We start from the raw sequence: 24,898 nt of genomic DNA, 5'->3' as shown, positions 1-24,898 counted from the left end.
ACTTCAACGGCTCCAGGCACGTGAACAAAAGCGCGAATCTCATTGGTCGGCCAGTTTTAATGTTGAAAGATCTATCTATGGTGAAGACTTAACCTCATGGCTGAGGGCTAAAATAGCACGTGATGGAATTCGTGATACTGTTAAAGTTCACGAGACCCTAACCTGTACGATCTTTCAGTACGTCTCTAGCTCCCTCGCCGTCTCGCTATTTTCAAGAACTGCCAAGTTGTTTATGTTAATGTTTACATTAATGTGGTCCATAATTGATTTTTTTCCCCCTTTTTAGTTTGATCTCTTTGAGAGGAAAGATGGGAAAAGTAGCTTCTTCACTTCTACCAGTTAAAAATGTTTCATGTTTATATATAGCCTATAGTCACATTGGATCATTCTCATGAAGGGTGCCAATAATTCTGAAAATAGAGTGTCTACTCTAACCTTTTATAAAAGTATTAACATTTAATTGATGTTTGAGTGATTAAAAGTTTATTTTAGTGTTTCCAGGTTGAGCATTACCGGCGCAGACGTCTCCCTTCCTGTTTCATTCACAGTTTCTGTTTTATAATTCCTGCTGATGTTTCCCGCTTCTATTTCCTGTCTGCTGCTCTAAAGGCACCCCACGAGCACCGTTCACACCTGTTTCTCGTTTCTTGTTATCCATCTTGTGTTGTCTCATTAGTGCTCATTAGTGTGTGTAGTGTATACGTAGCCTTCATGTTGTACATCTTCTTTGTAAAATCTGATTAGAGCTAATCCGTGGCTTCCTGTGGCTCCTTGTCTCTTGATCTCCTTGTTGTCCTGGTATTTTAGGGGGTTTTGGTGTTGATCCTCATCCAGATTTTTTACTTTTCCATTGGGTTTCCATTTCATGGCATTGGGAGTTGCGCTAATGCAGTGTACGGAGCATTTCATACAGAAAAGTCAGTATTTAGAGATAACTACGGCCTGACTACAGCCCTAACGCACGCAGGTGAGTTTAATAATCTGAACGTGGAGCTTATGCAGGTGCGTAACCTGACTCTGAATACCCAGAACTTTCCCCAGGTAAAGATTAATGTACCTTTTGGAAAAGTGTCAAACTTGGTGCTCGACTCCAGTCTACAGTATATCAGATGAGGTTAAAAAAGAGCTCAGCTCGTGCCCTACGTAGTGCACTACATCCTCTGCATACAGAACAGCCTGCCATAACAGCTGCAAAACAAATGCTCTCTCTAATCATCTCAAAAGTAGATTAAGAGGCATTTATACATCAGCAGATGGTGTTTAATCTACACTATGTGCACACAGTGAGTCTGGAATAGGCGAACGTGTGTCAACTTTACTAATGCGGTCTCTGGAACACAGTTTTTGTTTGCGTTAGCTTTATAAGGCTGCAGCTAACGCTTGCGCTGTGTATTATATGCGGCTGTTAAATATTCATGCACGCAGCTTTCTGACGACGCGGCACGCAGATTGCCCCGTTCTAGAGTATGTACGATTCAGAAACAGAGAGTTTGACTAATGTTGCGCGTCTTCGAATGCGTTCTCATTATTTATTCAAAGTCAGCATTACATATTAATAAAGAGCACAGGAAGGAAGTGAGCGCGGTCCTCCAGAGCGGTCAGACATTATCAGAGCTGACGTGTGCTGGAGCAGTCCCTCCACCTTCTTCGCTGCTCGTCGAATGCTAAAAGTTGCAGTAGCCTTTAAGCGTCTGGCGGATTGTTTTTATTTATTGTTGGTTTTTTTTAACCCAGCGTCCATTTTCCATCCATCCCACAGCAGAATGCAGCACAGGAACAAACGCTTTACTCGCATTACTCGCAGATTATTAACCTCCTTTCACTCTATCCGTGGAGTATAATTACCATTAGCTGTTGTAAGGTCTGCCTGATTACAGTACTTCGTTTTTAAAAAATTGTTTTATTACTATTTAATATTGTTCCACACATTTATTTGTCCGTGAAAGGTTTGTAGATTTCCTCTAATCCAGTCAAGCGTCATAGCAAGTATGGAGAAAAACGCTGTCCGTGGTGCTGTTCTGGAAAAATAATAAACGACATGCTGCTGCGATGAAGCGGAGTCACTGTTACCGCCCTGAAGTTGATTATTTCCCTGTAACAGTATGAATTATAACTGGTCCAGTTTTACTCAATTCTGTCATTTCTTCTGACGGTTTTCGGTTTCCTGCATTGAGATTCGCAGTGAAGTGCGGCGCCGTGTCTCCACGCCGCTCTTCCTGCAGATGTGAAACAACAGAGTGTGAAATTAGCAGTGGCGTCGCGAGCCCCTCGGTGCGTCGAAAACACCGGCAGGCTTTTAGTGTGAAAGCGCACCAGATCTCTCAATCTGTGCACCGCATGAAACAGGACACGCATCCAAACAGTTCTAAACGTGGAGAGGATGTTAACGTCACCACCTTTTTTTCTAGGTCACTCACCTTACCTGGTATCCCTCCTGAGAAAGCTGATGGTGTGTGTGTGTGTGTGTGTGTGTGTGTGTGTGTGTGTGTGTATGTGTGTTTTGTTCTTGTCTTTACAATGACGTTGCATTGGGTTACAAGATGATTTCATGAATAATGGCTGAGCAGCATCTTGGTGATGAATATTCTATGTACCGAGCTGTTTTACTTCATTTATTTACAAAACATCCGTCGTCCCGAATACGCGTGTTAAGTCACAGAAACATGAAAAGACAGGTGCAGATAAAGAGAGAGAGACACTGAGAGAGAGACATTGAAAGAGAGAGACATTGAGAGAGAGACACTGACAAAGAAACTGAGTGAGACACTGAGAAAGAGACACTGAGGGAGACATTGAGAGAGAGAGACACTGAGAGAGACATCGAGAGAGAGAGACACTGAGAGAGAGACATTGAGAGAGAGAGACACTGAGAAAGACACTGAGAAAGAGACACTGAGGGAGACACTGAGAGAGAGACACAGAGAGACATTGAGAGAAAGAGACAGAGAGAGACACTGAAAGAGACATTGAGAGAGAGAGACACTGAGAGAGACACTGAGAAAGATACAGAGAGAGACACTGAAAGAGACATTGAGATAGACATTGAGAGAGAGAGAGACACTGAGAGAGACATCGAGAGAGAGAGACTGAGAGAGAGAGACACTGAGAGAGAGACATTGAGAGAGAGAGACACTGAGAGAGACATCGAGAGAGAGAGACATTGAGAGAGAGAGACACTGAGAAAGACACTGAGAGAGACACTGAGAAAGAGACACTGAGGGAGACACTGAGAGAGAGACATTGAGAGAGAGAGAGACAGAGAGAGACACTGAAAGAGACATTGAGAGAGAGAGACACTGAGAGAGATACAGAGGGAGACACTGAAAGAGACATTGAGAGAGAGAGACACTGAGAGAGATACAGAGGGAGACACTGAAAGAGACATTGAGAGAGATACAGAGGGAGACACTGAAAGAGACATTGAGAGAGAGAGACACTGAGAGAGATACAGAGAGAGACACTGAAAGAGACATTGAGAGAGATACAGAGGGAGACACTGAAAGAGACATTGAGAGAGAGAGACACTGAAAGAGACATTGAGAGAGATACAGAGGGAGACACTGAAAGAGACATTGAGAGAGAGAGACACTGAGAGAGATACAGAGAGAGACACTGAAAGACACATTGAGAGAGATACAGAGGGAGACACTGAAAGAGACATTGAGAGAGAGAGACACTGAGAGAGATACAGAGAGAGACACTGAAAGAGACATTGAGAGAGATACAGAGGGAGACACTGAAAGAGACATTGAGAGAGAGAGACACTGAGAGAGATACAGAGAGAGACACTGAAAGAGACATTGAGAGAGATACAGAGGGAGACACTGAAAGAGACATTGAGAGAGAGAGACTGAGAGAGAGAGACACTGAGAGAGACATCGAGAGAGAGAGACATTGAGAGAGAGAGACACTGAGAAAGAGACACTGAGGGAGACACTGAGAGAGAGACACTGAGAGAGACAAAGAGAGAGAGAGACAGAGAGAGACACTGAAAGAGACATTGAGATAGACATTGAGAGAGAGAGAAACAGAGAGAGACACTGAGAGAGACATTGAGAAAGAGACACTGAGAGAGACACTGAGAGAGACACTGAGAGAGACACAGAATGCAAATTTGGAGGAAATGTACGAGCTCTCTCTCTGTCTCTCTCTCTCTCTCTCTCTGTCTCTCTCTCTCTCTCTCTGTCTCCCATTTCGGATTCGTTTACAGTAGCTGAGTTTAAGCCTAAACCTACCATAAGCCACTATAATATTTTATTGTTGCGCATTTGAAACTTTTGGCTTCCATAGAAAAGTGAAAAGCCTGGAGCGTCTTTACACTGAAGGGAAAAGTGCGGAAGTTCTTTCCACACAGGATTTAACGTAATCTTCACCAACATGTCGGTTCAGATGGGATTTATATATATATATATATTACCTGGAGTTATTTCTCTTAGATATTTTATGAAAGGTAAAGTAAAATATGCAGTATGCATGGATTCTGACTAAAAACCCAATTACATCCACACGTCCAGCAGGAAAACTAATCCCGGCTGAATTAGGCTGAACAGATTTTACCCCACGCCCTGTAGTTTTCATCTGGTTTTTTTCCGTGTCATTTGCAGGTGCATCATGATATACACATGACTTCATGTCCAAAGGAATCAGTGTCATTTTTATTTTTTCATTTTGCACAATCTCCTAATTATCTCATTGTGTATTGTGTAAAATGGTTAGTCATAATAACATTATTTCTGACCTTTCTTCTTTTCATGCACTTTTTTTTAAAATAGCTGTTTTTGTCGGCTAAGTAGCATTAAGATTACATAACAGCGACAGAGCACTCTTTCCAGTACAGCTACAGGCTCAGACACCCAAAGTGCAGAGTTTATTCAATAGAGGCACAAAAAAACAGATTCAACAAGCTGAAGGCCAAAAACAAGAACAAAGAGAGCTACGTATATTATATAATGGATTACGTATCATAAAGAGAGAGCGCCAGATAAAATCCATGGAGGTGACATTCAAAGAGAAAAACAAGGCTTAGACACTAAATAGCTTTCACCGATTGATACGTGTTTGTCACAGCGAGCCAAGTAGGTTTGTTTTTCCTTAAAGAACAAATGATTTATTTCCTTCTTTTCTGCGAATGAACTCATTTTTTCCCCTGGAAAATGAGCTGTAAAAATGAAATATCGTCTCGTTTGATTGTTACACCAGACAAAAGTCTAGAAATCCAACGTTCATGAATCCAACATCTCTTCTACGATCCAGGACAATGAAGCGGTGATCTCAGCAGCTGTAAAATGCTCACATCATCCTCCTTTAATTACTGTCTCACTCGTACATCTGAGATCCTTCTTACATTTTAGGATCTGAAATGATGAAAAACGAGCAGAAATCGATAGTTTGCGTGTACGCCGATCAGCCATAACATTAAACCACCTGCGTAATATTGTGTAGGTCTTCCTCTCCTTGTGCCACCGAAACAGCTCTGATCTGGAGAACCATGGACTCCACAAGACCTCTGAAGGTGTGCTGTAGTATCTGGCACCAAGACTTTAGCAGCAGATCTTTTAAGTCCTGTAAGTTGCAAGGTGGGGCCTCGGTGGATCGGACACGTGTGTTTATCCGGTACGTCCAACAGATGCTCGATCGGATCGCTGAGGCCGAGTCGACACCTTGAACTCCTCGTCATGTTCCTCAAACAGTTCCTGAACCGTTTTTGCAGTGTGTCAGGGCACATTATCGTGCAGAAAGAGGCCACCAGATGCTCCGACCCAGTCGTCTAGCCATCACAGTTTGGACCTTGTGAAAGTCCGTACGCTTGGCCATTTCTCCTGCTTCCAACACGTCAACTTCGAGAACTGATTGTTCAGTTGCTGCATGATTCAGTATATCCCACCTCTCGACAGGTGCCGCTGTAACGAGATGTCAGTGGTTTTAATGTTAAGGCTGACGGTTTCTATAAGAACGCAATGCACACAGATCCACAGTCCTCAAAATATTCAAATTTCTCAGTCCTCCACCAGTCCCCCACCAGTCCCCCACCAGTCCCCCACCAGTCCTCCACCAGTCCTCCACCAGTCCTCCACCAGTCCTCCACCAGTTCTCCATACGACGGCTGTGATAATTAACTGATGAGTTCAATCAGGTGTGTTAAATGAGGTGGAATGATAAAGTGCTTCAATAAAATTCCGCATTTTTGTTCTTTTGCAGTTTGATGAAATCGTTGTGTGAACTTTTTCTTTTTTTTTTTTTCTTCCACGTCGTGCTCCTGCTCATTATAGGATAACTAGGATGATGAGTTGAGAAAATGCCAGGTCTCCTTCAATTGAGACGTTTTTTTACTGAAGAAAGATCAGGGGCAATTTTCTCCAAGTAGATGAGATCGGAACAGGCTGAGGAAATTACCGACTTATCATCTCGTCGCTTTCCGTTCAAATTGAATTTTATTTCATGGTAAATGAAACAGCATCTAAATAACAAAAAAAAAAACCCAATCTATCTGCTTCTCTGTCTGATTTTTTTTTTTTAGGAGATCAGCGACACTGAGATCATGGAACTGGCCCACAGCGCTTTGGGAAGGATGACGGTCATCCGGCAGATTTTCCCGCTGTGGAGAGACAGTAGTGTGAACTGTATGAGAAACAGCCATCGCATCTCCTCTCTGCTCTGTGACCCTCAGGAGGGATACCTGCAGTCGCTAGAGGTCAGTTCCTGTTGATGTTCCAGATTATTTTCCTATAACACATTCATAAACATTTTAATGAGAAGACGGGTGAGTTTTGTTTTGCTTCGTTTTGTTTTTATCATTGAAGAGCTGCAGCGTCAGCAGTATTAAAAGCTCCACCAGTGCTGCACCAACACCAGCTGACCTTGAACATTAACTCCTTCCGGCATTAATTATACTTAATCCGTATCATCACATCATACACATTCTCACTGAGCCTCACCATGAAAACCAATTTACCGTACTGCTTCCAGGTTCTTGTGATCTTCTGAGAGTCGTGTGCTGACATCGCGTTACACTTTTTGAAGCGTCCCGTTGCTCTGGGTTTCAGAGGAATAAAACACTCCAGTACATGCAGTTATAGGAAAATAATCAACTCTGCTTCCAGTCTGGCTTCATGACATCACACCCACATATGCTGTTCCTTACAAGAGGCTTTCTGAACCGAATCCTACAACACTAGCCGTGCCTGGGTGTTTCTACTTCAGTACTGTGACGGTCTTTATGAGTCTAAGCAGAAATGAGTTCCTGTCACCGGCGATGATGCAGTGGCTTAATGACAGCGTGCGGCTGTGAGACACCTCTCTGTCCTGATCAGCCGTGCCTGTCTGAGGTCTGCATGTCAGAGAGCATCTGAGCCTCTTCCTGGATTTTATAGCACTTGATGTACTTTGGCACCTGACACACATCTGAGCTTCTGAGCTGTAACGTGTTGTTCCAGGCTTTAGAGGACTGTGTCACTCATATAATGTTGATGTGACATCAGACACAGCAGTCAGTTCTGAGGTATCACGGCTTCAGGAAATCATGCGAACACTAATGGTGACCGTGGCATGGATGTTGGTGTCAAAAATTCCCCTTACAATTAGAAGTCAATGGTTACACATATTTTAATCCCTTTACATGGAGTCATACAAGTCCCTGGGACTAAATAAGGAAGAAAATTGGGTGGGGATATATATATATATATATATATATGGTTCTTCTGAGGGTTTCATTCATGAACCATCTTTGTCTTTTTCTCTCAGGTGTCCAACTTGTACCTGTATGACAGCGTATTGATGCTGGCCAACGCCTTCTACAGGAAGTTAGAGGACAGGAAGTGGCACAGCATGGCCAGCCTGAATTGCATACGGAAGTCAACCAAGCCCTGGAATGGAGGCTGGTCCATGCTGGAGACCATCCAGAAGGTACAACAGTCTCCTCTCTGAGAAGTTGTTATCTGTTAGCAGGAAGCCCTCCATCTCTGCTTCTTTGACCTTGCTAGCTAAAAGACACCAGGCCAGGTGTGAGAGCCTCAAAGAATAAAAAACTGAAGCATTTCTGAGTGTTGCTTTAAGTCCGAGTGCTAGACATGTGGCTGTTTGAGTTCAGCCCAGGACCCCATATCTTCATCTATCTTTTCTTGTCCATCTTTCTGTTCTTTTAGGGATTGATAACTCTCTAAAAACCTCCTCAGTCTATTTTAGTCTCTAACCTACAGTCTAAACACTGATTATCTCTTCCTGATATGCTATAAGGACATTAGATATTGATTAGCATGAGAAGTGGTGCAGTGTCATTCTAAACTAGCGGATGTTCCTCTCTCGGCAGGGTCGCATCACCGGCCTCACCGGAGTTATGGACTTCATGGACAACGGATCCAACTCACATGTTCAGTTTGAGATTTTAGGCACCAGCTTCAGTGAGACCTTCGGAAAAGACGTAAAACGGGTATGTTTAAGAAAAAAGAAAGAATGAATGAAAGAAAAGCATGTTAGGCATTAAAGCTCAAGGTCTTTATTTACTGAACTGTTTCATTCTTCGTGAGGTGATAAAGCTTCAGAGAAGGTGCCTCATTAAAATTTTAATTCCTGATTTAATGTGACAGCAAATTCAGCATACAGTTGAACTTAGCTCAGGGGGGATAAAAAAAAAAAACAGCCCAAGAGCAAGGTTAAAGGCCCACGGTATGATAACTGAGCTCTAGAGTTTTTCTAATGTTCTAGTATCACTGTGGTATTTTTTGTTTGTTTGTTTGTTTGTTTTTAGTAACCCCATTCCGAAAATTGATAAATCCTTGCCTGGGGCATTTTTAACCAACATATTTAGAATAAAAAAGCGTATTTGACATCTTTTGACATTTCCGGTTTCCGCTTGGGAAAGTCTGGAATGAACTGTGAGTTACACCGATCAGCCATAACATTGAAAGCACTGACAGGTGAAGTGAATAACGTTAAGTATCTCGTTACAATGGCACCTGTCAAGGGATGGGATTTATTAGGCAGCAAGTGAATAGTTGATGTGTTGGAAGCAGGAAAAATGGGCAAGTGTAAGGATCTGAGCGACTTTGACAAGGGCCAAGTTGTGATGTCTAGACGACTGGGTCAGAGCTTCTCCAAAACAGCAGGTGTTGTGGGGTGTTCCCGGTATGCAGGGGTTAGTACCTACCAAAAGTGCTCCAAGGAAGGACAACCAGTGAACCGGTGACAGGGTCATGGGCCCCCAAAGCTCACTGATGCGCGTGAGGAGAGAAGGCTAACCCGTCTGGACTGATCTCACAGAAGTGCTACTGTAGCCCAAACTGCTGAAAAAGTTCATGCTGGTTCTGATAGAAAGGAGTCAGAACACACAGAGCATCACAGCTCGCTGCGTATGGATCTTCGTAGCTACCGAGCGGTCAGAGTGTCCATGCTGACCCCCGTACACCACCGAAATCTCCTACAATGGGCATGTGAGCATCAGAACTGGACCATGGAGCATCTGAAGAAGATGTCCTGGTCTGATCAATCAGGTTTTCTTTTACATCTTGTGGAGGCCGGGTGCGTGTGCGTCGCTTACCTGTGGAAGAGATGGCACCAGTATGAACTACAGGAAGAAGGCAAGCCAGCAGAGGCAGTTTTACGATCTGGGCAATGTTCTGCTGGGAAACCTTGTGTCCTGGTATTCACATGGATGTTACCTTGGCAACGATATTCCCTAATGGCCGCACTGCAAAAAAGATTTCCAGGAATGGTTTGAGGAATATGACAAAGAGTCCAAGGTGTTGACTTGGACCTTAAATTCCCAGATCTCAATCCGATCGAGCATCTGTGGGATGTGCTGGACAATCAAGTCTGTGACAGAAACACTGCAGACGCAAACATTTGTGTAGTAGAAGCCCTTTCATCAGGTTTTAATGTGGTTCTAGATAATAACTGAATCACTTTCGATCCTAACGCGACTGCACGCTCGCCAGCCTGACTCAAAAAAGAGATAAAAATAACAATAGTAGTTCTTCCAAGCGAGTCAGAGTGTGTGCGTGTGTGTGTGTGTGTAGAGAGAGAAAGATATAGTGAACAATCTAGTGAATTAGAAAGTGAATGAAGGACAATAACCCACATATCAGTAACTATGATAATATTAGCTTCATAACAATGGATTCATGGCATTGCTCATGAGAGAATAAACAGAGTCCTTCTGTGGCCCTGATTCACAGAAGATATGTGTGTAAAACCATGTTAGAAAACCTGATAACACTCTTGATATTTATGCTGTTTGGAGTATTTCGACCTTAAGGTGTAAAATATGGGGCGGAGTCACTGCAGATATATTCATTTCACACACACGGTGAGATTTATTGCAGCTGATTAGCAATTGTGTGGAACGCAAATTAGTTTCAGCAAAAATCAGGTGTCGAATTTTCTGCAGGTTAAAGCAAAAATGATAGCATTCCCAAGTTCTAAAAATGACTAAATTTATCAAGGTTATGCCTTAAAAGGATGGATAACTAAGTAAAATCTCATATTCGTCGTATTTTCCACACCTCCAATGCAGAGAGCGTTTAAATAGCCTAGAGCCTGTGAACAGATTCTTCATTCACACGTACGTCACGAACAGAACACACTCTCACGTGGTTTTTTCGTAAAGTTTTCCTATGCACCTCACCTCCAGTTATGTTTTTGTTTCTAGGGATCTTGTTTAGATCTGAACTCGCTGTGGTAATCAGGAACACTTACGGTAGAACACGGAAAAATCTCGTAAATAAATGCATGTTTACGTTTTGTCCAACTCGCTATTTGCCAGACTTTAGCCTCACTGTGAAAACAGCTAACTGTTGCATTTTATTACCGCTGAATAAATTATAGTGCTAGTCATGAAATTCACAGACAAGCTGCACACATTACCCTCGTCTTTATTTCTCATCCAGTCTGCAGTTTCACAAGTCTGAGTTTATCTAATGCCTGGATTAAATTTGCATATAACTACATGTGTGCAAAATGGCTGCCGTGTGTGGTGCAGTACCAGCTTAAACGGTGGGGGCGCTGTAGCATGATGCATCATCACGTTCTCCCACTGGTAGGAAGAGCGAAACATGCTCCCTATTTTCATGAAGTGATTGATTTAATGGCGATCTATATTGGTGATGCAGCTGCTGTTTCTATATCTTTGCAAAATAAAGTTCTCCATCATTGCCATGTTTAATGTTGACATTCACAATGAAAAGAAGTAGTCTATAAATATATTCCAGTGCTGGCCAGGGATGTTTCTGCCCCTACAGGATTTTTACACATGAACTTGAAGTATATTTGCAGCTTAAAGCTTACATGCTGACATGCCTGCTGCACAACTGGCCGGCAAGATGGCTCCGTGTCACCATTTCCATCTGAACCTAACCGGGTTGTGGTTGCAGGTCACCAGGAACTCACCTACAGACACCACCCCCAGGGCTGGCTCCAGGGACAGATCTCTAATATCCCTAATCCAAGCAGGGTATGCCTTTATAGACCATATATAAAAGGTTGCAAGTGCAGCTGGTTGAAATGAGGTTCCTCTGCAGGGTTGCTAGGAATACTCTCCGTTGAGGGGTGAGAAGATGAACAATCTGGGAGATCCTCAGAATCGCTTCTTCTCTGAATCAGGAGGTCATTTGGACAATTTGCAAGCCCTGGTTGGCTCCTGACAGAGCTGTATCAGGACCCATTGGAGAGGTTATATCTTACAATTGGTTTGGGAACATAGATCTAGAGATCCCCCAGGAGGAGCTGGAATCTGCTGCTGGGGGTAGAGCTTTGCAGCCTGTTACCACTCTAACTCCACCACAAAAAAAACAAGTCATCAAAGAGTCATTTGGCATGCGACTGGAGTTCAAGTCCCTGGTGCTTCATCCTGGTCAGCATCTATCCTATGAACACTGGGTGTGGAGTGGGAATACTGGGGCAGTTTAGCATAGCCAGTCCATCTACCGGAATGTTTTTGGAGAGTTGGAGGAAACTGGAGAACCCAGAGGAAACCCAGACGGACATGGGGAGAACATGTACAACTCCACGCAGACAGAAGCGCGATCGTAGCGTTCCTCAGGATCATATGATATGTATAATACAGATACTCCACTTCACTCATCAAACACCACGCCTCATCGTGTATTTATGTGGCGCATGTGGCAGATTTGCTGCTGAGGAGCTCATCATGGAGTGAGTGGATTGGATGCAGGCTTCTCTCAGAATCGTTCATGCTCTGCCAAACAAAATTAAGAGTGACTTTTATTTAGTTTCCCATCAGTGAGGTGAAGGTGAGATCAACAAGAAGCACATGCCATAAATCTCAATCACTGCCTTCATAATCCTGGATAGATATTTATTTTCTCATATTTTCTTGGTTGCTTTTGTTTTTGTTTTCACCAATCTTTTGCTTCCCATCTATCATTTAAAAATAAAGAGCAATGCAAATTACAGGAGAGAGGACCGAAACAGTCCGCTGGTAATGAAGATTTAATCACCCTGCATCCCGACTTGAATTATGAACCCAGCATATCGCATTATGGCCATTAGGTTCCTGAGACCATGGCCATTTAGCTTGCAGGCACACATACACACACACACACACACTCCCAAAGGGCACTGGTCTCCCCTCACACACTCGGCACATTTATTAGCTGTAATGAAAGGCAAAGACAGCTAATGGCACGTCAAGTGCACTCACTGCCGTTGTTGTTCTTTATTAGAGCCCCAGCCTCACTCACCGAAACCAGCACCTCCCAACAAGACATTAATCCAGCCGACTCCATCTCCACTCGCTATAGAGACAAACGAGGGGCGCTCCTGTTTATTTGACATATGTCATGAATTTAAAGCACACACACATTCACTACATCTCCAAGCTGAATTTGATATGCTTCAGAAGCTAACGGAAAGCAGGAAGCTCGCGGCCAGCCACAAAGAGATATCGTCAGTCGTTCAGGCCGTCACTCTCCATGTCTTGTCCTCTCTCGTCTTATCTTAATCTCCAATCTCTCTCTTCTTTCTGCTCCTGCGCTTTTCCCCACAGTTGGAACAGCTCATAGATTAAGAGTAATGGAGATTGAGGTGTTATTTTCTTGTTCCTGCTCTCTTTCATTCTCGCCAGACGGATTTTTTTTTTCATCTATGCATTTACCGCACCTGGTAGCTTCGATTTCTCTGAGACAATATTGCTCGGCAAAAGAGAGCCACAGTTTTTGAAATCCCATTTAAGGAAATACAAGTGGGTCTTCTAGAAAATCAAATAAGCAGGGATCTAACAAGGTGGGAATTGCATCCTCTTTTTTTCCTCCACACAGGGAGCACGCAATCAGACTTTCTGCTGTAAAAAAAAAAAAAAAAATCATCGAGGAACTTAAGATGGCCGACTTTGGCTAAACTTCTACCAGACACTACAACATTTACAAATAGATTTGTTTTGCTGATGTTTATGGGAAGTAATTGGGAAGTGGTACCAAAGATTGAGCAACTGTCAAGCTCTCTGCATCATCTCTGTCCAAGCATTAACCTTCCTGTACCATTTCCCTCCTGTTAACAGGATATGATGAGCGAGCTCATAGTTTTTCTCATTTCTGAAAAAGATGCACGCTCAGAGTGCTGCAAATCTCATTTCCTAATGTGACAGAACCCATTACGTTTTCCATGGACAACAAATAAGGGATTTTTTGCAGTTTCGTTACACCTCACACTGCTAAGAAGTACAGTAATTATAGTGCACTTTCACGCGTACTATTCTGTTTTTTATCCACACATAAGCCTATAAAAGTGAGTTCCACAAACGACCCAACTAGAGCCCCCCAGTGCATCTCGGCCATTTCCACCACTGGGTATAGTAATATAGCTACATATACATAGTATAGTTTTATACTACAGATTTATAATAGCAATATTAAGTGATAAGTAATAAGGTATAGTAAGATAAATAATGTAGTTATAGTTCCTGTAATATAGTATAGTGATATATCTGTAAGTAATGTAGTTATAGTTCCTGTATATTCAATTTCAATTCAATTCAGTTTTATTTGTATAGTGCTTTTTACAATAGACATTGTCTCAAAGCAGCGTTACAGAAATATCAACACGGTGTACAGATATTAAAGGTGTGAATTTATCCCAACTGAGCAAGACACTGAGTGGCGACGGTGGCAAGGAAAAACTCCCTAAGATGTTAAGAGGAAGAAACCTTGAGAGGAACCAGACTCAGAAGGGAACCCGTCCTCATCTGGGTAACAACAGATAGTGTGAAAAAGTTCATTATGGATTTATATGAAGTCTGTTTGGCCTTAGAAGCAGCCGTAGTCCCAGCAGTCTGGAATTGGAGTAGATGAGAGCTCCAGCCAGAGGCAGGACATCCGAAACGGATCAGACAGGATCGGAGAGCAGAAAGGATCTGGATCTCTAGTATCTCCATAAAATCGTGTGTGGCTCGGCAGAAGGAGAGAGGAGAGAAGAGATTATTAGGACTGTGCTTAGCGTAACAGAAAGTCTAGTCAGGGTAGGCTTGAGTAAACAATTATGTTTTCAGCCTGGACTTAAACACTGAGACTGTGTCTGAATCCCGAACACTAACTGGAAGACTGTTCCATAACTGTGGGGCTCTATAAGAGAAAGCTCTTCCCCCTGCTGTAGCCTTCACTATTCCAGGTACCGTCAGATAACCTGCATCTTTTGATCTAAGTAGGCGTGGAGGATCATAGAAAACCAAAAGTTCTGTCAGATACTGTGGCGCGAGTCCGTTTAGTGCTTTATAGGTTAATAAAAGTATTTTATAATCAATGTGAGATTTCACTGGGAGTCAATGCAGTGTGGATAAGATCGGGGTGATGTGGTCGTATCTTCTGGTTCTAGTTAGGACTCTAGCAGCTGCATTCTGGACTAACTGGAGTTTGTTTATGCTCCTACTGGAACATCCAGACAGTAAGGCATTACAGTAATCTAGTCTAGAGGTGACGAAAGCATGAACTAATATTTCTGCATCACGTAGTGACAATATATTTCTTATCTTAGAAATATTTCTGAGATGAAAGAAGACTATCCTAGTAATATTATCTACATGAGCATCAGATGATAGACTGGAGTCAATAATCACTCCAAGGTCTTTAACTGCTGCACATGATGAAACAGAAAGACCATCCAGAGTAACCATGTGATCAGAAAGATTACTTCTAGCTACACGTGGGCCTAATAAAAGTATTTCTGTTTTATCAGAATTAAGTAAAAGGAAGTTAGTTAACATCCAACGTCTAATGTCCTTTACACAATCCTCAGCTTTACTAAGCTTCTGTCTGTCCTCTGGCTTCGCTGAAACATACAGCTGTGTATCATCAGCATAACAGTGGAAGCTAATTCCATGTTTACGAATAATTTGACCCAGAGTTAACATATACAAAGTAAAAAGCAGTGGGCCTAAAACAGAACCCTGTGGAATTCCAAAGGTAACCTCGGTATGCGTGGAGAAGTCTCCATTTACATCTACGAACTGATAACGATCGGTCAGATAAGACCTGAGCCAGGAGAGGACTGTTCCCTTAATGCCAACAACATTTTCTAATCTATCAAGGAGAATAGTATGATCTATAGTATCAAAGTAACACAAGCAGAGAGACACAACCCTGATCAGAGGTCAGTAGAAGGTCATTTACTACTTTAACTAATGCTGTCTCTGTGCGATGATGAGGTCTAAATCCTGACTGATACATTTCATGACTGTTGTTCCTATGTAAGTATGAGCTTAACTGCTGTGTACAAACTTTTCTAAAATCTTAGAGATGAAGGGGAGATTTGATATTGGTCTATAGCTGGACAGTTGAGAGGGGTCAAGGTCAGGTTTTTTAATCAGGGGTTTAATAACTGCTAATTTAAGTGATTTAGGTACATAGCCAGTGCTAAGGGAAGAATTGATTATATTTAAAAGTGGTAATGTATATCGTATAGTGATATATCTGTAAGTAACATGGTAAAGTAATATAATTATAGAAAATCTCTTTAAGAAATACTTAGTTATTATAGTTAATGAGAAATGAGACACCAGGGGTGTTTGTGTATTTACAAAGCTGTCGGTCAGCCTCAAATGAAGCAAGGTAAGATACATGATAAGCAATAAATGACATGTTTCTTTGTCCTTTGAGCTTAAGAGTCCTCCTCTTTAGTTCCTCTAAGTCTCCGTTCTGATACACCATCCGTCATGTCCTGGATTTCATTTGTCACTGTAGTGAAAAGTTTGACACAGAGTGGGAAAATCTGACAGTTGTTGATGAATCGGTCGGCCAGCTCTCTCAGCCTTGGGCTCTTCAAGATCATCACTCCATGTTGACGAGTGTTTGTGACGGACGGGGCAGCGGCGTGACATTTAACCCCATCACTTTCACTAGCTGACCTTGGTTCCGAGTTGGCTGGGAAGGAGGAAAATCTCTGAGTTGGAGCACTGTGCTTCAGGACAGGATCATCAGGTCATTCATTCTGGATGTTTTTCACTTCACATTTATTCCAGGCTGTAGCACTCATACATTTCTATTCAGCATTTTGAAGAATAAGGAAGGATCATTATAAAGAGCCATACTGATAGGAGAAAAATACTGAAGCATGATTAAACTATTTTGTGGACCAGCAACAAGGTGAATGGGTAAAACCCTGCCAATGTGAAGGCCTTGGCCCATAACAAAAGGTTGAGGTTGGAAAAGGATCATACAGTAACCTACAGCACTAAGCTCTGAATTTTGATTGGTTGTGTGAGAGTATGTCCACAGAATGAACACTAACTCTAAATGGATATAAGCTATGGCGCAGTATCACAGCTCCTCTTCATTCAGTATTTCTCTATAGCAGCAGTATATATATATATATATATATATATATATATATATATATATATATATATATATATATGTATATATGTATATATATGTATATATATATATATATGTGTGTGTGTGTGTGTGTGTGTGTGTGTGTGTTTATTTTTACCTAATTACTGCTAGTTGTTGTTCATGTTGCTAGGCAGACGTAACAATTAGACAAGTTCCAGGCGTCTTTGTATCATGTCGACCTCTGCCTCATACTCATCTTTTAATAAAGCAAGAAAGCAGCAATAAAAAGAGAGAATATTGCTCCGGGTGCATTTTGGCTTCAGATGAAGTTTTGTCTCCATTTTGGGAGAACTCTAATAGGCCGATCCGTCCTGTTCCTGTCCCCTGCAACTGGGAGCTTTTGTCAAGATGTACTGTACTCTATAAACGTCGTATCTGCACTTTGTCTTTATTTTCACTTTGTGTTTGCTCTGGCAGTGACTCAGCACCGAAATGAGGGCTTTTTATGAGCGTTTTTTTGCTATCGCAAGTTTTCCACAAGCACCTTGAGTGAAGAACAGACCTGCTGCTGGAGGAAGCTCATGTGTGTAATCAAGAAACCCCTGGTGGTGCTGGAATCACTGGAGAGTTATCTAAATATTATGTACTAGAAAAATGGTATTTCGAAGCCCTAGGCTGGCAAGCCCTAGTGCGTCTCCAGCATTTTATTAGCGCAGAAGCACGGCACTGAAGCTTATTACAGAGAAGCAGAGGAGTGAACACCAACGTTTTTCCATTTAACATTCTCATCACGGTCAGGTGCTCAACGGAGTTAACAAGATAGCTCACACACGAAAAAAAGAACGCATAAGTCATACATCTGCTGCATTTTGGTAATTTCATTATCCTGAGGCTTAATCCTGATTCTGACCTGTGTGTAGATGAACTCGTACAGAGATTAATCTAAAACCACATTGCATCATTTAATGGAATACGGTTTACGGTTTAGCGTGGATGGTTGTGGAGAAGGGTTTCTTTTGGTAACACTTTAGAACATGGACCCGTCATTAACGATTAACGACGCAGGAAGAAGTGAATAACACGATATTAATGTTCTAGTAAATACTATTAACTAACTAGAAACTTGGATTGCGGTACTTCAGTATTAGCTAATCAATAACTAGTGTTTCTTTCATGCCTACCAGAGAACTACTCAGAAACTACATACAGTTTCATAATTAATGCGAAACCGCTACTGTTAACAAATAAGAATAATAACGAATAACAAATTCGCTAATCAGAGTTCCTAATTAGTTAATAGTATTTACTAGAACATTAATATCGCGTTATTCATTTCTTCCTGCGTCGTTAATCGTTAATGACGGATCCGTATTCTAAAGTGTTAAGATTTTGTCTTTTTTTGGATTGCTTTATTGGGTTCGTTGTGTTATTGAATTAAAACTGGCACACGATCGATATCACTAATGATTGAACACGTTATTAATAAATGCTTTTTTAGATACATGGTCTGGAGTGTTTCTGTCTGGCACATTTGAGTGTTTTCTTCCTGCACTAATAACCACGAAACGAATCAGAAGATGATCAGGTTTGCTCCAGGACCGATGTTGTGTATTTCTAATTAAGTAAACACACATTTATTCAATATTAGAATATTAATGTGCAGTGTTACCTGGTTCTTGGTTGGCCACGAGCAAACAGCAAGCATGTCTGAGCCAGATGACCATGAGAGACCATGAGAGGCAAACCTTGTGTGTGTGTGTGTGTGTGTGTGTGTGTGTGTGTGTGTGTGCGTATAATAGTACATTAAAGCTTTTATCCGCCAGTGATTCGGTTCAGTCTGTTATGTTTTTTTTATTTATCTTCTTTGGCACAGAGTCACTGCTAGCCTTTTTGTGCCACTAGAGAAACATTTCCAGACAAAGACATTAATCAAGACGACTCTGTGATGACTTTTGTTGATCGATGGATGCTGTGACGTACCGCTCAGGGGAAAATTTTTGCACCAACAGGGTGTGTGTGTGTGTGTGTGTACAGAAATGAACGAATCATACATTCATTAGCTAGTCCAGTGGGTGAGTAAAAGTGCTGTCCAGTCCTGTTCTCTGGCCTAAACGTAGCTAACATAATCTCATGGCATACTGCATGGGGAGCTAATTAGCTAGCTATGTGCGCTAATATAGACTTTAGGAAATGTACAAGTTCATATCTCTGGTTGTTGAATCTGCCTGTGTGCTGATTAACTACAAATAAAAAAAAATCTGCTTGTCCTGGGCTACTGATTTTCCCACCCCGGACGTATTCTATATTTGTATTAAAGGATAAATGGTGGCTCTGAGAATCTGAGAAGAGTTTTTGTGAGTATATTGAAAAGCCTAAGATTGTCTATTTTTTCTCACCTTGGTGCAAGTTGTGTACCATTGCTGGAAAAAGAATAAACATTTTTAATATACGTTAAATATATAATAATAATGTACACTGCAGTCACCGAGCAGAATCTAAACCTTCTAAAGCGCAAATTAACGACTAGCTGACGATCTCTCGTGTGTTTTTCTGTCTCCTGCAGTTAGCCACCTGGGACTCGGTGCACGGCCTCAACGGGAGCTTGAAGGAGAGTCGGATTGAGAACGGCATGCAAGGGGTTACAGTGAAAGTTGTCACACTTCTGGTGAGAATCGTTTCGTATTCGTTTATTTGTTTTTATCGTCGAGTAATTTGTTTTGAGACGTCTAAACTTGTCAAAGTAAATCCTTTATTTCTTTTTTCCTTTAATATCTCAACGTCTGTCTGCATACAAAATTGTTTTCCTTCATTAGAACCGAGAGAAAGATGAATAATTCAGCACGTTCGCCTTGAAATATTTAGCAGAAGGAGCGCTGGAAGTGTACTTCCTTTGTTTTTCCACTACATGTTCCTTATTAGACTGTTTTAATATGCCATTGGTGTCACCCTGCTCCATCACACCACGTATGTCCGACAGCGCTCTGAATGGGAAGAACACGTTGCACACTTGTTTGAAATTGTCAGGAAAATCAATCATAGTAAATGATCTATGTCTTCTCTTTAAAGGAGGACCCATTTGTCATGGTAGCAGAAAACATTCTCGGGCAGCCCAAAAGGTACAAAGGATTCTCCATCGATGTTCTTGACGCCTTGGCGAAGATCCTCGGCTTCAAATATGACATCTACCAGGTAGCAGACAGCAAGTATGGCTCTCAGCTTCCAAATGGTTCCTGGAATGGCATGATTGGGGAACTTATTAACAAGGTGAGTGCTTCAGGAACTCATCAGAGCGAAGGGAACGAGGGAACGGGGGTAGAATACGTTCTGAAAACTCAGAGGGTAGAATCGGAATAGTTGTATCCCTCCGTTCGTATTTTCATGCTTCATGAGACATCCATTATCTTGTAGCTTGTGAGGGAACTATTAAGGCTACTGCTATCTAATTATTCCTGAAACTGAAATTAAAAGTGGAAGTCACTTATTGAAGATCCAAATTAGCAGACAAACTGCAAGCAGGGGTCAAAGGTCAGGCACACGGAGCGATGCAGGGCAATTAAAAAGCAAAATGAACATGCCGGACATAAAACCAAGCGTGAGAAGAGAGAAAATGTTCAGAAATGCAGACTGGAATGTCAAAAGGTGGTGAATGAACACTATGAATATAAAGAAATGAATGAGGAATGGAGAAGCTGGGTGAGACTGAGCTATAACGATCGTCTGAGTGGATCAGATCGAACGTTCGTAAGAATTTACCCCTATGTAAGATTATGAGCCGTTACGTTTAGGGCACGAGAGTATTTATGATCCGAAACTGACGTGAGTTTGTCTATGCAGAGGGCCGATCTAGCCGTGTCAGCCATCACCATAACACCTGAGCGCGAGAACGTAGTGGACTTCAGCAAACGATACATGGATTACTCCGTGGGGATCCTGATGCGAAAACCGGAGGAGAAGATCAACATCTTCTCCTTGTTTGCTCCGTTTGACCTGGCAGTGTGGGCCTGCATCGCAGCAGCCATTCCTGTGGTCGGAGTCCTGATCTTCCTGCTGAACCGCATGCAGTCGCTGCGCTGCCAGAATCCGACAGGAGCTCCGTCCACCATGTCCAACTCCTTACACAGCGCTGTGTGGCTTGTTTACGGAGCTTTCGTACACCAAGGTAAGTGGGAAAGCTCAGCTACTGCTACAAAAACATCTTTTATTCGTAGTTTAAGCCTCCTCCTTGGAGTATCATGTGCTGGTCTTGAATCCCTTTGTTTTTTTTGGCGGTTTGGTGAACTCTGTATGTTTTTGTAGGATATAAATTGTTCTGAAAACTGATATAATGTGGTTCCTCAACCACAAGTAATGTTCAGCGCAGGAACACGGTGAACGTTTGTGCAGCCGCTATTCACTACGACACGTAGATCTACATCAACTTGATGAAAGCATAATGTTCACTGTGCGACGAAATGACATTTAACTACCTTCCACAAGCAATATGACATCACTGTGGCGCAAATGGACATCATGCAGAGTTTGAAGGTTTCACTCAGCATGTGGTGGCTGGTTACTTAACCCCCCACCACCACAAAACATGAATAATAATAATAATAATAATAATAAAAAGTCTTATTATTATTATTATTATTTATGCTGTGTCATGTCTCCGCTTCTTATTTGCCGACCTCCAGCACACTCACATGATGCTCTGCGGCTGATTGTGGTGAACACCATGATGGTTAAAGAACAGTTACTAAAGAACAGAGATGTGCCGGAGGTGCCTTTGTGTGGAGACACTGAGTAACAGGTTCATCTGATCCAAAAAGCAAGAAAATGACTAGCTCAGCAAATGTGACACTCCATCTGCATCTATTACCACCTGGCACGCTGCCACCGAAGCCTTTTTATGCCAACCAGACTGTAATTAAATCAGGGGAGGCCCTGTCCCATCGGTCCTTAGCCTGCCACTGTCTAATCTTTCTGATGATTGATAGGTGCTGCACAAAAGGCTCTGCGATGAATCTATGCAAGTTCTCGACGTCTGTACTTTTATTGAGCATGCTGGAATTAGCACAGGAGGAATTAGCATGTGGTTAATAAGCGCACAGCAGCATCTCGGTTTGGTCCAACACACCATCTTCCTCTGGAGATGAGGAATAGCCGTGTCTGATTTGTAGAAAGTTAAGTCTCACAAGTTGATTCATAAGCTGTCGCTAGAGGAACAGTTTGGGAAATAAAAACAGCGTGAATGAAAAGCACTGCTAGTTTTTTTTTGCTAGTTGCAGTGTTAGCATGTTTGGTTGAACCATTAGGTTAATTAAATATTTTTCCCTCTTTCAGTTCACCCTAATATGATGATGATGATGATGATGATGATGATGATTTTCCCCAGAACGAGATGGTATAATTTGATTTGCTTATTAAGAACACGAGAGTTTGATCATGCTGTCCTGCCTGCAGGTGGAGACTCGGCGGTGGGTTCAGTGGCTTTGAGGATCGTGATGGGAAGCTGGTGGCTCTTCACCTTAATTGTGTGCTCATCGTACACAGCTAACCTTGCAGCGTACCTCACCGTGTCCCGCATGGACAACACCGTACGGTACGTCCCTGCCTCTTCTCAAATAACGCGTTTTGTTATGTATTTTTTAAAATGTATTTCAGCAAGCACCTCTTCCAGAAATGTCCACAAAGCACTACGTTGTTCTCGAACCCCACATTTCAATGCGTTTTGTTCTTTACGGCTTGTAGCTGAGCACGCTGACTGGATAATGCCGCCATTTTCAAGGACCATTGATTAAAATGACTCATTCTCGGTTTGTGCATTTTTCTAATCAAGGTGTGCGTGAAAATGTCACGCCATTAAGCTAACGCTAAAATGAATGCTTTTTGTCTGCAGCTTTTAGAATTCTGATCTATCGTTTTTTTTGGAAACACGACGTTCCCACGTCGCATTATAATTCATGCTAATGTAATTGTTTCGTTAGGATAATTAAGGTTATACCTTCGCACTTGCGACATTTGAAATGGCTGAATTTTTGCGCTTTCACAAAAAAACGAATGAAAACGGTTTCCATCCCAGCTCTTCTCAAGCGCATAGAATAGCACTCGATCCAGCACATCCTATTATTTGACGCAAGATCAGAATCGAGTGTAAATGAGACGCGCCTCCATTCTAGACAAACTCCGCCCCATGTGCGTAACTTCTGAAGCCTGAATACTGAGGTGTGTAATTTCAGTATTTAATCCCTCACTCAGCGCATAATTAATCTCCGTTAGATTTACGTGCACTTCACTATCTCACCTTGGTGAAAGCTTGACGATGACGATGTGAGGAACTCACCCGCACGTAGCTAGCAAGCTAGCGATTAAACCATCTTCGTTAAGCAGACTGACTGTTGGGTAAGGTTTGGTGATCATCTTTGTTTGTGGTGAAATATTCCTAAAGGTAAGGTGTAAAAGTATGTTATAGACAGAAAAACACCCCAAACAATTTAGTGTCATTTTGGACTGTTTTCCAGAATTCAGCCAGAGAGACATCCGATTGGTTTTCCCAGACCGTCCCACATTTATCCTTCTACAAACCGTCAGACTTTCCTGGATTACAGCGACTCATAATGCGGGATAAAGCGCGTTGTGTTTCTAGCGTTTACTCTTTTACTCCAGATGAAAATGCAAGAATCTGTTTCACCACGTAATCAGTTCTCCAGCTTTTCAATAAGGCATTGTGTAACCTTCACTGTTTCCTGACACTTTCCTGAATCTCAGTACTCTTCGTTTCATTCTTCATTTGGCAGTTGTTGTTTTTCGTGAAACTTTTTTTTTCCCCTCGCCGTGAGTTTTCCTTTCTACTGAGCTGTGTAAAAGCCTCAGCAGGAAACCCAGGCTGTCGTTGTTACGTGCCACCATTACCATGAAACTAATGCGTCGTTTGTCTGCTTTCGGCTTTAATAATCGCTGGGTTTTTATTCAGAATTTTATCTGGATTTTTTTTTTACTTCTGTCATTTTCCCTGAATTATTGATGAAGCTGTTGTTTTGAAGAATGGCCCCTGAGGGCAGAGTAATCATCCTTTTTTTTTTCCCCATGATTTAATTAAGTGGATGAACAGGCCCATCAGGCACACCGAACAGTTTCAAATTCAATAATTATTCTATGTACACTATCCAGCGGAGAGATGAGATCTATATCCTTTTTAGATAGCCATCCCATTTTCAGTACAGATGAAGCCCCGGGCCTCATTTGTTGCTCTGGACATGTCTGACTTAGTCTAACACTGATCGATGTGGACCGAGTCTCGACCGAAGATGATGTCGGTGAAGATTCCGGACCAGAGCGATGGGAGAGAGAGTTTGATTGAACCTAGTTTTGATTTCATGAGTTCTCCAAAAGCAATCTGGCAAAGAGCTGAATCTAATGGGCTACATTAGGTCAATATATTACTCTGGAACTTTCTTTTCTTTCTCTCCTTTGTTCTTTTAATTAACGACATAATGAGTTCACTCCTAATGAAATGAGATCATAGGATGCAGTATGGGGCTTATTTGATTATTCACAAATTTAACATGACATACTGTATTACTGTATATATATATGATTCTGTTGTTTTCAGGAAAGGAAAACGATGAAGAAATGAAACCTAGATGTTCATGTGTTTTCTCCTTCGAGGCTTTAGGGTTAGATTCAGGAATTCCCTTTGTCCCTGTTCCCCTTCAGACTTTTCTGATTCTTTCACCTCCGTGGACTTTGCCTTCATCTCGGCACTTTTGCGCACTCCATACTCTTCTCAGGAGGAGGTGTTTCCTCAGGCTATTTTTCCAAGCGCACCCACGGCCGCATGATTAAAACGGACCTCAAAAAAATAATGTTATGAAACTATTTTCAGATATGAGGTGGGAAAAAAAAAACTCGATCTTTTGATACTGACCAGAGTTTCTCTGGGATTTTAATCTGAATGCGTCACACCGGTTATGTTTTATGTGTGAAAGTGCGAGCTTCTGCGCTTGTTCTTCAGTGTAAAGATGATCCATATCTAGAGGGTTATAAGGGCCTTGCTCAAGGGCCCAACAGAGGTAGCTTGGCAGTGCTGGGGCTTGAACTCCTGACCTTCTGATCAGTAACCCACTGAGACACCACTGCACACT

General features: G+C 42.0%; 1 protein-coding gene across 1 annotated transcript in view; it reads left to right on the top strand.

The window, feature by feature from the left end:
• Positions 1-24,898, top strand: part of LOC128617291 (glutamate receptor ionotropic, delta-1-like) — an 82,793-nt gene that overhangs the window by 50,051 nt on the left and 7,844 nt on the right. The window contains exons 3-9 of the mRNA XM_053640369.1: positions 6,518-6,691; positions 7,741-7,902; positions 8,306-8,425; positions 19,339-19,440; positions 19,842-20,039; positions 20,610-20,934; positions 22,218-22,356. Coding sequence (XP_053496344.1) covers positions 6,518-6,691; positions 7,741-7,902; positions 8,306-8,425; positions 19,339-19,440; positions 19,842-20,039; positions 20,610-20,934; positions 22,218-22,356 — 1,220 coding nt within the window. The remainder of the gene's footprint in view (positions 1-6,517; positions 6,692-7,740; positions 7,903-8,305; positions 8,426-19,338; positions 19,441-19,841; positions 20,040-20,609; positions 20,935-22,217; positions 22,357-24,898) is intronic.

This window comes from Ictalurus furcatus, chromosome 13 (assembly GCF_023375685.1).
Source record: "Ictalurus furcatus strain D&B chromosome 13, Billie_1.0, whole genome shotgun sequence".
In the NCBI taxonomy this organism is placed as follows: domain Eukaryota; kingdom Metazoa; phylum Chordata; class Actinopteri; order Siluriformes; family Ictaluridae; genus Ictalurus; species Ictalurus furcatus.
This window is presented reverse-complemented; position numbering and strand designations above follow the sequence as displayed.